The 12,276-nt window shown below is 43.5% G+C and overlaps 1 protein-coding gene across 1 annotated transcript in view; it reads right to left on the reverse strand.

Annotated features, from left to right (window-relative positions):
- Window positions 1–1,642: 1,642 nt before the first annotated feature.
- Window positions 1,643–12,276, reverse strand: part of PLA2G4E (phospholipase A2 group IVE) — a 44,668-nt gene continuing 34,034 nt past the window's right edge. The window contains exons 19-20 of the mRNA XM_060148009.1: window positions 4,800–4,983; window positions 1,643–4,375 (exon numbers count right to left, since the gene is read on the reverse strand). Coding sequence (XP_060003992.1) covers window positions 4,137–4,375; window positions 4,800–4,983 — 423 coding nt within the window. The 3' untranslated portion in view covers window positions 1,643–4,136. The remainder of the gene's footprint in view (window positions 4,376–4,799; window positions 4,984–12,276) is intronic.

Consider the following 12,276-nt stretch of genomic DNA (forward strand, 5'->3'; position numbering starts at 1 on the left):
AGTGTTTTCATGGAGACATAAGGGCAGAAAACATCCACTGTGGGGCAGGGTGACGGGGCTGTGTGGCAGTGTGGTGTGCTGCCTGCTCTCAGGAAGGAAAGGGGAGACAGGGAGGGAGGGACATTGGGGGAGAAAGGAGTTTTATTTAATTTTTCTATTAAATCATGTTATAGGCGGAGAGCAGGGAACCTGAGGCGGGAGCCTCCCTGTCCTCCCCAGGACCCTATGCTCTTGCCCTTCTCGGAGCTGATGACACTTTGTCCTTATCGCTTGTGTGGCCCTTACTCATCCCCTGCTCTGTGACACTGCCAGCACTGTTTTAGAAGCTAAGTCACTATTTAACTTCTCGAGTCTGTATACAAATCTTTTCATGTTTTACCCCCCAACCCAAATCTAAGTTCCTGGAAAGCAGAGGCTGTTCACAGACTGCTGTATATCAGGTAGGTGCTAGGCTGATGCTGGCCGCCCTTCTTTCCTCTCCAACAATCAGTGCTTCGTGAAAACCATCTGAGCTTCAAACAGCATAAGTCAGCAAGGGCTGGTGCTCCACTAGTCGCTGCCGCGGCTTCACAAAAACAGAGGGGCACCCCACCACACAAGAAAGGGGGAACCCCTGCGGGAGGAGAGGAGGGCTGGGACGAAAACAGCCTTCTCACACCTCTGGCAGTGCGTGTGGGAAGCCCAGGCAGGGATGAGGGCAGGAGTTATGCAGGGTTTGCAGCACCAGATGATGAAAGCTGATGAGTCAACAGCATTTGCCCACATGGCCAGTTTATTCTGTGCTCAAAAAATACAATGATTTTATAAACCTCGTTTTACATACTTTGATGAATCCAAGGCAGGGCTGCCTTCACCTTACAATAAACACCCAGGTCTTACCCAGCGGCTCACTCTGATCATTTTAGGAGAACCTGTTTCTTGCAGATGGAAAGAAAAGATGGCCAAGTGGAGGCAGCTGGCTGCTCTGGTGCTGGAGCAGGGTGGGGTCCCAAGTCAGCATTCTTTGGGTGGGGACCAGCTTTGCAGGTCCAGGAGCACAGTTTATCGGTGGCTCAGGGGAAGTGATGGATTCATGCTTTCCAGCTTATGAGTGAGCATGCCATAAACCCTCTCCTCTCAGACTTTAATATGCATAAGCATCACCTGAAGGCAGTGGAAAGGAGGTGAAAATCTCCTTAAAATGCAGATTCTGAATTCAGTATGGCTGGGGTGCGGCCTGAGATTCTGCATTTCTAACTCGTTCCCCACCACACTTTGGGTAGCAAGGATGTAAATCAGAGGACAATTTTGGTAAACTTTTGACACCTGTCACCACACATCTCCTAACATCCAAAGGACTGCTTAGGGAACATGGTGGCCCAGAGAGAGGGCCACGTCTTCCAGGTTTGCTGGGCTTCATGTAGACCACATGCCTTTCTGGTCACGCCTTCCATCAGCACAGGCATCTCAATGGCTCAGGTTACACATTTCTCTCCTTTTTTAAAAAAATAAATTTATTTATTTATTTTTGGCTGCATTGGGTCTTCACTGCTGTGCAAGGGCTTTGTCTAGCTGTGGAGAGCGGGGGGCTACTCTTCGTTGTGGTGCATGCGCTTCTCATTGCGGTGGTTTCTCTTGTTGTGGAGCAGGGGCTCTAGGCACGTGGGCTCAGCAGTTGTGGCGCATGGGCTTAGTTGCTCCGCGCATGTGGGATCTTCCCAGACCAGGGCTTGAACCTGTGTCCCCTGCATTGGCAGGCGGATTCTTAACCACTGCGCCACCAGGGAAGTCCTACACATTTCTTTAGTTAAGTTCCCAGCCTGATGGGAGATGTGGATACTTTGAGCTTCTGTGTCCCAGGGCTTTCCCAGAGATTCATCTGGAAACCATCTCCAAAGATGAGCATTTCCCTCAGGGTTAACCTACTCCTTTCTGGGTTGATCCTTTCCAGTTTTGTTATCTCAGGGTGACTCTTCAAGAGTTGGGATGTTCTGGCCATGGTGTTTACATGATAAATCAGAGAAATGCCGCTTAGAAATAAGTAATACCATCTGGAAACCAGAGAGGAGGGTTAGGGTTGGAGAAGTGCCTCTGGAGCAGGTTGGTCAGCGAGTGGTGGCCCTGTGGAGTGGTGGCACCAGGCAGCATCACTCACCTGATGCCTCAGGTACCTGCCCAGACGTCCCAGAGCTGCATCCCAGATCCTTGTTTGGTGAACTGGAGCTGCAGACTTGGGCTTTGCCTGGCATTTCGCCGGAGCTGGATGCTCAGTCGAGGCTGCCCAGTGGGGATCAAAAGGATCACTTGTCCTCGGCCTTTAAGTGGTTGCAGAGGGGCTGCTGAAACCCCATCACCTGTTTGTGTTTGTTGTTGAAGAGACCAGGATGTCTCTAGTGCTCCATCTAGATCTTCAAGCATTATGCTTCCTAGTAATAAGCTGATTCATAAAAATAAAAATCACAAAATACAGTTGCCTATAAAAATCACAAGAATACAATTGCATTAAATTTAAAAAAGCATTTGAGGTCAGAAAGAGAAAAACACCGTATGCTAACACATATATATGGAATCTAAAAAAAAAAAAAACAACAAAATGGTTACAAAGAACCTATGGGCAGGATGGCAATAAAGATGCAGACATAGAGAATGGACTTGAGGACACGGGGAGGGGGAAGGGTAAGCTGGGACGAAGTGAGAGAGTAGCATGGACATATATACATTACCAAATGCCAAATGTAAACCAGACAGCTAGTGGGAAGCAGCCGCATAGCACAGGGAGATCAGCTCTGTGCTTTGTGACCACCTAGAGGAGTGGGATAGGGAGGGTGGGAGGGAGACGCAAGAGGGAGGAGATATGGGGATATATGTATATGTATATGTATAGCTGATTCACCTTGTTATAAAGCAGAAACTAACACACCATTGTAAAGCAATTATACTCCAATAAAGATGTTAAAAAATTAAAAAAAATAAAGACCACCTTCAGAAATAAAAAAAATTAAAAAGCATTTTTCCAGAGAACCCAGAATGCTTCTCAGGTCCTCTTGTGCATTTCCTGAGCAGAGAGGAGTAGTGAGGGGAGGGCTTTGAGTTCCAGGTCCGAATCCGAGGTTTCTGGGGAACCAGCCTCTTATATAAATAAAATTGGGCCATGCTATTATTCTCCACACTTCAGGCATGTGTGGGAGCCTGTGGCTCTTGGATCCCCTTCCCTGCAGGGAAGGTTTAAAAAAAATTCCAGTGGGTATACTACTGGGCATATACCCTGAGAAAACCATAATTCAAAGAGACATGTACCACAATATTCATCGTAGCACGATGTACAATAGCCAGGACACAGAAGCAACCTAAGTGTCTATCAACAGACAAATGGATAAAGAAGATGTGGCAGATATATACAATGGAATATTACTCAGCCATAAAAAGAAATGAAATTGAACTATTTGTAGTGAGGTGGATGGACCTAGAGTCCGTCATACAGAGTGAAGTAAGTAGGAAGAGAAAAACAAAATATACATGTATGCTAACACATATATATGGAATCTAAAAAAAAAAAAAAAAAAAAGGTTCTGATGTACCTAGGGGCAGGACAGGAATAAAGACCCAGACATAGAGAATGGACTTGAGGACACTGGGAGGGGGAAGGGGAAGCTGGGACGAAGTGAGAAAGTGGCATGGACATATATACACTACCAAATGTAAAATAGATAGCTAGTGAGTAGCAGCTGCATAGCACAGGGAAATCAGCTCCGTACTTTGTGACCACCTAGAGGGGTGGGATAGGGAGGGTGGGAGGGAGATGCAAGAGGGAGAGGATATGGGGATATATGTACACATATAGCTGATTTACTTTGTTATACAGCAGCAACTAACACAACAGTGTAAAGCAATTATACTCCAATAAAGATGTTTAAAAAAAAATTCCAGTGGGTATAAAGCCCCATTACATCCCCTTGTTATTTTCCTTTGTCTCTTTCTCTTTCTCCTTCAACCTTTTTTTTTTTAATTTTAATTTTTTTGATAGAAAGCCCAGGCCAGCCTGCCTGCAGCCCTTGCTAGGCAGCGGAGGTGGCTCTGAGGGCCGGTCAGCCCTGGGTTCTGCACCTCTGATGCTAGAAGCAGACACAGGACTGTCCTGGGACTTTAGGGGGGACTCTTTACGGGTGTCCTGGGACTTTAGGGGGACACTGGCTCTTCAGGCATTTCTTCTTCTCTACTGCTAGTCGCAAGGCCTGAAGGAGCTTGTCCTTGTTATTCAGGATGTTATATTCGGAGAGCTTCACCAGCTTGTCGAAGGTGGCCTCTGTGTACGTCAGCTCCTTGGTGGCGTAGGGAGATTTGGGACCATAGATGTCAACCTGGCCCTGCTCCAGCTCCTCGGGGCTTCGCTCCACACCTGGAGGAGCAGAAGCACTTGCTGTAGCCCCTTATCACGTGAGGTTGTAATGGTTTGTTTCTGCCCCTCTCCCTGAGGCCCACCCCTGCACACCCACAATAAAACGTGCCCATGTGCACACTCACACACGCAGATGCGCACGCACACCTCCTAGCCCACCAGGGCGAGGGACATAGCTTGCCCATCTCAGGACCTCCCTGGCACCGCACAGCGCCAGGCTGTGAACGACTGAAAGAGTAGAGCTTGACATCGCCGGCGCACGGGGGCATGGGGGGCTGTTCTTTCTCGCCGAAGCCAAGCTGGGCTCAGACAGGAGCTATGCCAGGCTTTCCCATTAGTGCTGTCAGGAGACTGCACATGTCTAAGAACAGGAGCTCTCCGTCCAAGACCAGTTGGGATGCGACCTGAGCTCCCGGCGGCTTACCTGGGGCCTTGTACTTTTGGAAGGTGTCGCTGATGAGTGGGAAGAAAATCACAGTGGGGGCATCGGGCTCCTGGGAGCTCTCCATCAGGTAGCACTCCTTGAGGTTATCCTCCTCCTCCTGCACCTCATATTTGGGGAAGGGGATGTTCTGCTCGGTGCAGTACTTGCAGGTTTGTTTCACGGGCTGGAACATCACAGGAGGACATGTTTGAGTATCAGGAGGGGTGAGGGTGGGCAAGAAACACAGAATTCTTAGGTCCAGCTTTCTGATTTCCCCAGCTAACAACTCAGGTCTCCAACTGCTCTGCCTATGTGTGCTCTTTTTAGGACAAACCTGGATCCGGATGAAGAGCCAGGGGCAGTAGGTTGGTGTGTGTCCAACTGCAAGCTCCTTCCCCAAGTAAACTGGACAGAAGCCCTTCTGATGATGCTTCACCCACAGACCTGGAGATGTGGCTGGCTCCCTAAGAGGATGACAGCCATGGCTGGCCAGGCTCCTGCAGGACACTCATGGGCTTTGGAACGTGACAGGGCCAGAAAGGACTCTGAAAGGGCATCTTTATAAACAGGATGTAACAGAAAAAGCAGCAGACTTGGAGTATCAGAATCCCCTTAGTTCTTCCCCGTTCTAAGCTCACTAGCTGTGCGATCTTAAGCAAGCCATTTACCCTCTCTGTGCCTCACCTTCCTCACCTATAACAGGAATAATAGCAGTTGTGCCATCTACCTCAAAGAGCTGGTGTAAGGATCAAGGGAGATCATGTGTAGGAAAGCATGTTGTCCCTTGTTTACAAACTTAGGTCATTATCATTGGTGTCATCCTTGTCATCTGTCTATACTCCCCTTTCCCTGGCCTCAGGATAGGACTGTATTAAAGTAGACCAGGGAGAGGAACCAAGATGGCAGAGTAGAAGGATGTGCTCTCACTCCCTCTTGCGAGAACACCAGAATCACAACTAGCTGCTGGACAATCATTGACAGGAAGACACTGGAACTCACCAAAAAAGATACCCGACATCCAAAGACAAAGGAGAAGCCACAATGAGATGGTAGGAGGGGTGCAATCACAGTAAAATCAAATCCCTTAACTGCTGGGTGGGTGACTCACAGACTGGATAACACTTATACCACAGAAGTCCACCCACTGGAGTGAAGGTTCTGAGCCCTACATCAGGCTTCCCAACCTGGGGATCTGGCAACAGGAGGAGGAATTCCTAGAGAATCAGACTTCGAAGCCTAGTGGGAATTGATTGCAGGACTTCCACAGGGCTGGGGGGATCAGAGACTCCACTCTTGGAGGGCACACACAAAGCAGTGTGTGCATCAGGACCCAGGGGAGGGAGCAGTGACCCCAGGGGAGACTAAACCAGACCTACCTGCTAGTGTTGGAGGGTCTCCTGCAGAGGCGGGAGGGGTGGTGGCTGTGGCTCACCGTGGGGACAAGGACACTGGCAGCAGAAGTTCTGGGAAGTAATACTTGGCATGAGCCCTCCCAGAGTCTGTCCTTAGCCCCACCAAAGAGCCCAGGTATGCTCCAGTGTTGGGTTGCCTCAGGCCAAACAACCAAGAGGGAGGGAACCCAGCCCCACCCATCAACAGTCAAGCGGATTAAAGTTTTACTGAACTCTGCCCACCAAAGCAACATCAGCTCTACCCACCACCAGCCCCTCCCATCAGGAAACTTACACAAGTCCCTTAGATAGCCTCATCCACCAGAAGGCAGACAGCAGAAGCAAGAAGAATTACAATCCTGCAGCCTGTGGAACAAAAACCACATTCACAGAAAGATAGACAAGATGAAAAGGCAGAGGGCTATGTACCAGATGAAGGAACAAGATAAAACCCCAGAAAAACAACTAAATGAAGTGGAGATAGGCAACCTTCCAGAAAAAGAATTCAGAATAATGATAGTGAAGATGATTCAGGACCTTGGAAAGAGAATGGAGGCAAAGATCAAGAAGGTGCAAGAAATGTTTAACAAAGACCCAGAAGAATTAAAGAACAAACAAACAGAGATGAACAACACAATAACTGAAATGAAAACTACACTAGAAGGAATCAATAGCAGAATAACTGAGGCAGAAGAACAGAAAAGCGACCTGGAAGACAATGGTGGAATTCACTGCTGCAGAACAGAATAAAGAAAAAAGCACGAAAAGAAATGAAGACAACCTAAGAGACCTCTGGGACAACATTAAACGCAACAACATTCGCATTATAGGGGTCCCAGAGGAGAAGACAGAGAGAAAGGACCAGGGAAAATATTTGAAGAGATTATAGTCAAAAACTTCCCTAACATGGGAAAGGAAGTAGCCACCGAAGTCCAGGAAGCACAGCGAGTCCCATACAGGATAAACCCAAGGAGAAACACACTGAGACACGTAGTAATCAAATTGGCAAAAATTAAAGACAAAGAAAAATTATTGAAAGCAGCAAAGGAAAAACAACAAATAACATACAAGGGAACTCCCATAAGGTTAACAGCTGATTTCTCAGCAGAAACTCTACAAGCCAGAAGGGAGTGGCATGATATACTTAAAGTGATGAAAGGGAAGAACCTACAACCAAGATTACTCAACTCAGCAAGGATCTCATTCAGATTTGATGGAGAAATCAAAAGATTTACAGACAAGCAAAAGCTAAGAGAATTCAGCACCACCAAACCAGCTCTACAACAAATGCTAAAAGAACTTCTCTAAGTGGAAAACACAAGAGAAGAAAAGGACCTACAAAAACAAACCCAAAACAATTAAGAAAATGGTCATAGGGACATACATATCAATAATTACCTTCAACGTGAATGGATTAAATGCTCCAAGCAAAAGACACAGGCTTGCTGAATGGATACAAAAACAACACCCATATATATGCTGTCTACAAGAGACCCACTTCAGACCTAGGGACACATACAGACTGAAAGTGAGGGGATGGAAAAAGATATTCCATGAAAATGGAAATCAAAAGAAAGCTTGAGCAGCTATACTCATATCAGATAAAATAGACTTTAAAGAATGTTACAAGAGACAAAGAAGGACACTACATAATGATCAAGGGATCAATCCAAGAAGAAGATATAACAATTATAAATATATATGCACCCAACATAGGAGCACCTCAATACATAAGGCAACTGCTAACAGCTATAAAAGAGGAAATCGACAGTAACACAATATTAGTGGGGGACTTTAACACCTCACTTACACCAATGGACAGATCATCCAAAATGAAAATAAATAAGGAAACACAAGCTTTAAATGATACATTAAACAAGATGGACTTAATTGATATTTATAGGACATTCCATCCAAAAACAGCAGATTACACTTTCTTCTCAAGTGCTCATGGAACATTCTCCAGGATAGATCACATCTTGGGTCACAACTCAAGCCTCAGTAAATCTGAGAAAATTGAAATTATATCAAGCATCTTTTCTGACCACAATGCTATGAGATTAGAAATGAATTACAGGGGAAAAAACGTAAAAAACACAAACACATGGAGGCTAAACAATACGTTACTAAATAACCAAGACATCACTGAAGAAATCAAAGAGGAAATCAAAAAATACCTAGAGACAAATGACAATGAAAACACGATGATCCAAAACCTATGGGATGCAGCAAAAGGAGTTCTAAGAGGGAAGTTTATAGCTATAAAAGCCTACCTCAAGAAACAAGAAAAATCTCAAGTAAACCATCTAACATTACACCTAAAGGAACTAGAGAAAGAAAACAAACAAAACCCAAAGTTAGCAGAAGGAAAGAAATCATAAAGATCAGAGCAGAAATAAATGAAATAGAAACAAAGAAAACAATAGCAAAGATCAATAAAACTAAAAGCTGGTTCTTTGAGAAGATAAACAAAATTGATAAACCATTAGCCAGACTCATCAAGAAAAATAGGGAGAGGACTCAAATCAATAAAATTAGAAATGAAAAAGGAGAAGTTACAACAGACACCACAGAAATACAAAGCATCCTAAGAGACTACTACAAGCAACTCTATGCCAATAAAATGGACAACATGGAAGAAATGGGCAAATTCTTAGAAAGGTAGAACCTTCCAATACTGAACCCGGAAGAAAAAGAAAATAAGAACAGACCAATCACAAGTAATGAAATTGAAACTGTGATTAAAAATCTTCCAACAAACAAAAGTTCAGGACCAGGTGGCTTCACAGGTGAATTCTATCAAACATTTAGAGAAGAGCTAACACCCATCCTTCTCAAACTCTTCCAAAAAATTGCAGAGGAAGGAACACTCCCAAACTCATTCTATGAGGCCACCATCACCCTGATACCAAAACCAGACAAAGATACTACAAAAAAAGAAAATTATAGACCAATATCACTGATGAATATAGATGCAAAAATCCTCAACAAAATACCAGCAAACAGAATCCAACAACACACTAAAAGGATCATACACCACGATCCAGTGGGATTTATCCCAGGGATGTAAAGATTCTTCAATATATGCAAATCAATCAATGTGATACACCATATTAACAAACTCAAGAATAAAAACCATATGATCATCTCAATAGGTGCAGAAAAAGCTTGTGACAAAACTCAATACCAATTTATGAAAAAAACTCGCCAGAACGTGGGCATAGAGGGAACCTACCTCAACATAATAAAGGCCATATACAACAAACCCACAGCAAACACCATTGTCAATGGTGAAAAACTGAAAGCATTTCCTCTAAGATCAGGAATAAGACAAGGGTATCCACTCTCACCACTATTATTCAACATAGTTTTGGAAGTTCTAGCCATGGCATCAGAGAAGAAAAAGAAATAAAAGGAATACAAATTGGAAAAGAAGAAGTAAAACTGTCACTGTTTGCAGATGACATGATACTATACAAAGAGAATCCTAAAAATGCCACCAGAAAGCTAGTAGAGCGAATCAATGAATTTGGTAAAGTTGCAGGATACAAAATTAATGCACAGAAATCTCTTGCATTCCTATACACTAATGAAAAATCTGAAGACAAATTAAGGAAACACTCTCATTTACCACTGCAACAAAAAGAATAAAATACCTAGGAATAAACCTACCTAGGGAGACAAAAGACCTGTATGCAGAAAACTATAAGACACTGATGAAAGAAATTAAAGATGATACTAACAGATGGAGAGATATACCATGTTCTTGGATTGGAAGAATCGATATTGTGAAAATGACTATACTACCCAAAGCAATCTACAGATTCAATGCAATCCCTATCAAATTAGCAATGGCATTTTGTACAGAACTAGAACAAATCATCTTAAAATTTGTATGGAGACACAAAAGACCCCGAATAGCCAAAGCACTCTGGAGGGGAAAAAACGGAGCTGGAGGAATCAGACTCCTGGACTTCAGACCATACTACAAAACTACAATAATCAAGACAATATGGTACTGGCACAAAAACAGAAACATAGATCAATGGACAAGATAGGAAGCCCAGAGATAAACCCATGCACGTATGTTCAACTAATCTATGACAAAGGAGACAAAGATATACAATGGAGAAAAGACAGTCTCTTCAATAAGTGGTGCTGGGAAAACTGGACAGCTACATGTAAAAGAATGAAATTAGAACACTCTAACACCATACACAAAAATAAACTCAAAATGGATTAGAGACCTAAATGTAAGACCGGACACTATAAAACTCTTAGAGGAAAACATAGGAAGAACACTCTTTGACATAAATCACAGCAAGATCTTTTTTGATCTACCTCCTAGAGTACTGGAAATAAAAACAAAAGTAAACAAATGGGACCTAATGAAACTTCAAAGCTTTTGCACAGCAAAGGAAACCATAAACAAGACGAAAAGACAACCCTCAGAATGGGAGAAAATATTTGCAAACGAATCAATGGACAAAGGATTAATCTCCAAAATATATAAACAGCTAATGCAGCTCAATATTAAAGAAACAAACAACCCAATCCAAAAATGGGCAGAAGACCTAAATAGACATTTCTCCAAAGAAGACATACAGATGGCCAAGAAGCACATGAAAAGATGCTCAACAATATCACTAATAACTAGAGAAATGCAAATCAAAACTACAATGAGGTATCACCTCACAGCAGTTAGAATGGGCATCATCAGAAAATCTACAAACAACAAATGCTGGAGAGGGTGTGGAGAAAAGGGAACCCTCTTGCACTGTTGGTGGGAATGTAAATTGATATGGCCACTATGGAGAACATTATGGAGGTTCTTTAAAAAACTAAAAATAGAATTACCATATGACCCAGCAATCCCACTACTGGGCATATACCCAGAGAAAACCATAATTCAAAAAGACACATGCACCCCAATGTTCATTGCAGCACTATTTACAATAGCCAGGTCATGGAAGCAACCTAAATGCCCATTGACAGACGAACGGATAAAGAAGATGTGGTACATACATACAATGGAATATTACTCAGCCATAAAAAGGAACAAAACTGAGTCATTTGTTGAGACGTGGATGGATCTAGAGACTGTCATACAGAGTGAAGTAAGTCAGAAAGAGAAAAACAAATATCGTATATTAATGCATGTATGTGGAACCTAGAAAAATGGTACAGATGAACCGGTTTGCATGAGAGAAGTTGAGACACAGATGTAGAGAACAAACCTATGGACACCAATGGGGGAAAACCCCAGGGGGTTGGGGATGGTAGTGTGCTGAATTGGGCGATTGGGATTGACATGTATACACTGATGTGTATAAAATTGATGACTAATAAGAACCTGCTGTATAAAAAATAATAATAAAATAAATAAAGTAGACCAAAAAACAGTTTCTTTCCCTTGAAAATCCAGAACTTTTCAAAAGGAAATAAATTAAAATAAATAAAAATCTCTGGTCCTAACTCTTTGGTGTAATTACATGGAGGCTCATACTTCCTGGTAGTGGGGAGACCATGTGATCACTTTGAACATAGGACATTACAAGCTCCTGAAGTGGTACAAAACTTTACAATTGACTGGGTTCTATTAAGGTTATTATTATTTTTTTAAATTAATTAATTAATTAATTTATTTTTGGCTGCATTGAGTCTTCGTTGCTATGTGCGGGCTTCTCACTTCAGTGGCTTCTCTTGTTACAGAGCACGGGCTCTAGGCACACGGGCTTCAGTAGTTGTGGCACGCGGGCTCAGTAGTTGTGGCTTGCGGGCTCAGCAGTTGTGGCTCGTGGCCTCTAGAGCACGGGCTCGGTAGTTGTAGTGCATGGGCTTAGTCGCTCCGCGGCATGTGGGTTCTTCCCGGACAAGGGCTCGAACCCGTGTCCCCTGAATTGGCAGGCAGAGTCTTCACCACTGTGCCACCAGGGAAGCCCTAAGGTTATTTTTTAAACTCTTTTTTATTTTGCAGCTAAAGAATTGCCAAATATGGGAAATGCTCAAATGTAAGAATAAAATTGGAATTAGCTCAGTGAATCTAGTAAACCCATTGCATGCGGGCCAGTGGGCTACGCCTCTGA

The sequence above is a fragment of the Lagenorhynchus albirostris genome, chromosome 1 (assembly GCF_949774975.1).
Source record: "Lagenorhynchus albirostris chromosome 1, mLagAlb1.1, whole genome shotgun sequence".
Taxonomy (NCBI): domain Eukaryota; kingdom Metazoa; phylum Chordata; class Mammalia; order Artiodactyla; family Delphinidae; genus Lagenorhynchus; species Lagenorhynchus albirostris.